This window comes from Vitis riparia, chromosome 12, assembly GCF_004353265.1.
Source record: "Vitis riparia cultivar Riparia Gloire de Montpellier isolate 1030 chromosome 12, EGFV_Vit.rip_1.0, whole genome shotgun sequence".
NCBI lineage: Eukaryota > Viridiplantae > Streptophyta > Magnoliopsida > Vitales > Vitaceae > Vitis > Vitis riparia.
The window spans coordinates 7,876,360-7,878,888 of NC_048442.1; the positions used below are offsets into that span (position 1 = coordinate 7,876,360).

Sequence of the window (2,529 nt, forward strand, 5' to 3'; positions counted from 1 at the left end):
AAAAAAAAAAAAAAAAGCTTAAGATATTTTTATTCATTTAAAATTTTTATTTAGAAATTTAAACCAATAGAGGTTGGCTTTACAAATTTTGGCCCAGATATCCTGAAGAACTTTATGTGAAAGGTGTAGAATATTCGAACCCTTCCTCAAGGGAACGTGAATCATAATTTTGTTGCTGGTTTTATATTAAAATGGGATAAATCTAGGAGTCAATCTTCAACCAATCATACAAAAAAGATGAAGAAACTAGAATGAACCAGCCAAGCCATGACGTCAGTTCCTTTGCCCTCCAATACTATCCAGACACTACTATAAGAGTGTCACTCCACCACTCAACTCGAAACATCCCTTTCTTTCTCTCTTTGCAGTAACTGCTAGTTAGTGATGGAGCAAACTGAGCTGGTCTTCATCCCATTTCCTATCATAGGCCACCTTGCGCCTGCACTGGAGATTGCAAAGCTGCTTACTCAGCGAGAACCCCGATTCTCAGTCACGATCTTCATCATAAAGTTACCGTTTGGGTCCATTGATGGTATGGACGCGGACTCTGATTCCGTACGGTTCGTCACACTTCCTCGGGTAGAGGTCAGCTCCGGAACGACCCCGTCTGGTCTCTTCCTCTCTGAATTCGTCAAAGCTCACATACCACTCGTCAGAGACGCTGTCCACGAGCTCACTCGCTCCAACCCGGTTCGGCTCGCTGGGTTCGTTGTTGATATGTTCTGCACCCACATGATTGATGTGGCCGATGAGTTTGGGGTGCCTTCCTATCTCTTCTTCACTTCCAGCGCTGCTTTTCTTGGCTTCCTGTTGCATCTGCAGTTCCTCCATGATTATGAGGGCTTGGATATTAATGAGTTCAAGGACTCGGATGCTGAGTTGGAGGTTCCGAGTTTTGCTAACTCAGTTCCGGGTAAGGCCTTCCCTTCTTTGTTGACTGACAAGGAAAGCGGAGGGACCGAGATGTTTCTTTATCACACGAGGAGATTCAGACAAGTCAAGGGTATTCTGGTAAATACATTTATTGAGCTTGAATCACATGCTATTCAATCACTTTCTTGCAGTACAGTACCCGTAGTGTATCCCGTTGGACCCATACTCAACACCCGAATGGGATCTGATGGGGGTCAACAAGATGCTAGTGCCATCATGAACTGGCTTGATGATCAGCCTCCATCGTCCGTGGTTTTCCTGTGCTTCGGGAGCATGGGAAGCTTTGGTGCGGATCAAATCAAGGAGATAGCACATGCGTTAGAGCACAGTGGGCATCGCTTCTTGTGGTCCCTTCGCCAACCTCCCCCAAAGGGTAAAATGATTCCAAGCGACTATGAAAATATTGAGCAAGTTCTACCAGAAGGATTTTTACATCGGACGGCTAGAATTGGAAAGGTGATTGGATGGGCTCCACAAATAGCTGTTTTAGCCCACCCAGCTGTTGGAGGATTTGTATCTCATTGTGGATGGAATTCTTTGCTAGAAAGCATATGGTATGGTGTGCCGGTAGCCACTTGGCCGATATATGCAGAACAACAAATCAACACATTTCAAATGGTGAAAGATTTGGGGTTGGCGGTAGAAATTAAAATAGATTACAATAAGGATCGTGATTATGTTGTAAGTGCTCATGAGATTGAAAATGGATTAAGGAACCTAATGAATACTAATAGTGAAGTGAGGCGGAAGAAGAAAGAAATGCAAAAAATAAGTAGAAGAGTCATGATAGATGGTGGGTCCTCGCACTTTTTCTTTAGGCATTTTATTGAAGACATGATGGCGAACATGTCATGCAAACGACAAAGTGATACCTAATGTATGAATTATTTTGTACTAATATGAAAGGAAAAAGTGCATTGTCGGCTCCAATTAATTGATTTATCATATGCTTTATGTCAATGCTCAAATAATTTCTTTGATAAAGTCAAGAAATTTGACCTTTCAAACCAGGAAATGTGTTCTCTCTTTATTATTTAATGAAAGAAGTTTACAAGGACATGAATTTAGCCATATGTTGATCTCACTGATCAATGAATACACAATTGAGCATTTTCCTGTAGGGAGCTGGACTAGTAATAAAATCAACTATATAAGTAAAAAATCCTTAAACCCTAATGAATTTGGTTTACTGGGATGAATAGAGATAAGAATTTGTTGAATTAATGGATCACTATTAGAGAGAACCATCCATATGAGATACACATTGATAGAAATTTAATTAATTTCTGGGCAGTGTGTATCTTCTTTTCTGCAAGCATGATGCTCTAATAGCAAATTAATGTTCTCAAACTATTTGATGTGTTGGTATGGACTTAAGAAATTAATATCTCATCAATGCATATCAAGGCTGCCAGGCATGTAAGACATCAATAGACTCAAAAAGATTCTAATTAGAGTCTTTTTGAATTAGTAGGTAGCTCCATGAAGAAGGTGATTGTTATGGAGATGAGGATTTAGAATTATAGGTTCTTTAGAATTGATTGTGGAAAGAGTTGAGAGCATATGAATTTTTTTGTCTTTTTACAAGAAAATTAC

The 2,529-nt window shown here is 39.9% G+C and overlaps 1 protein-coding gene across 1 annotated transcript; it reads left to right on the forward strand.

The window, feature by feature from the left end:
- Positions 1-363: 363 nt before the first annotated feature.
- On the forward strand, positions 364-1,863 carry LOC117926464 (anthocyanidin 3-O-glucosyltransferase 2-like). Its single transcript, XM_034845555.1, has one exon. The coding sequence runs from the start codon at positions 385-387 to the stop codon at positions 1,807-1,809; it is 1,425 nt and encodes a 474-aa protein (XP_034701446.1). The 5' UTR covers positions 364-384; the 3' UTR covers positions 1,810-1,863.
- The last annotated feature ends 666 nt before the right edge of the window (positions 1,864-2,529 follow it).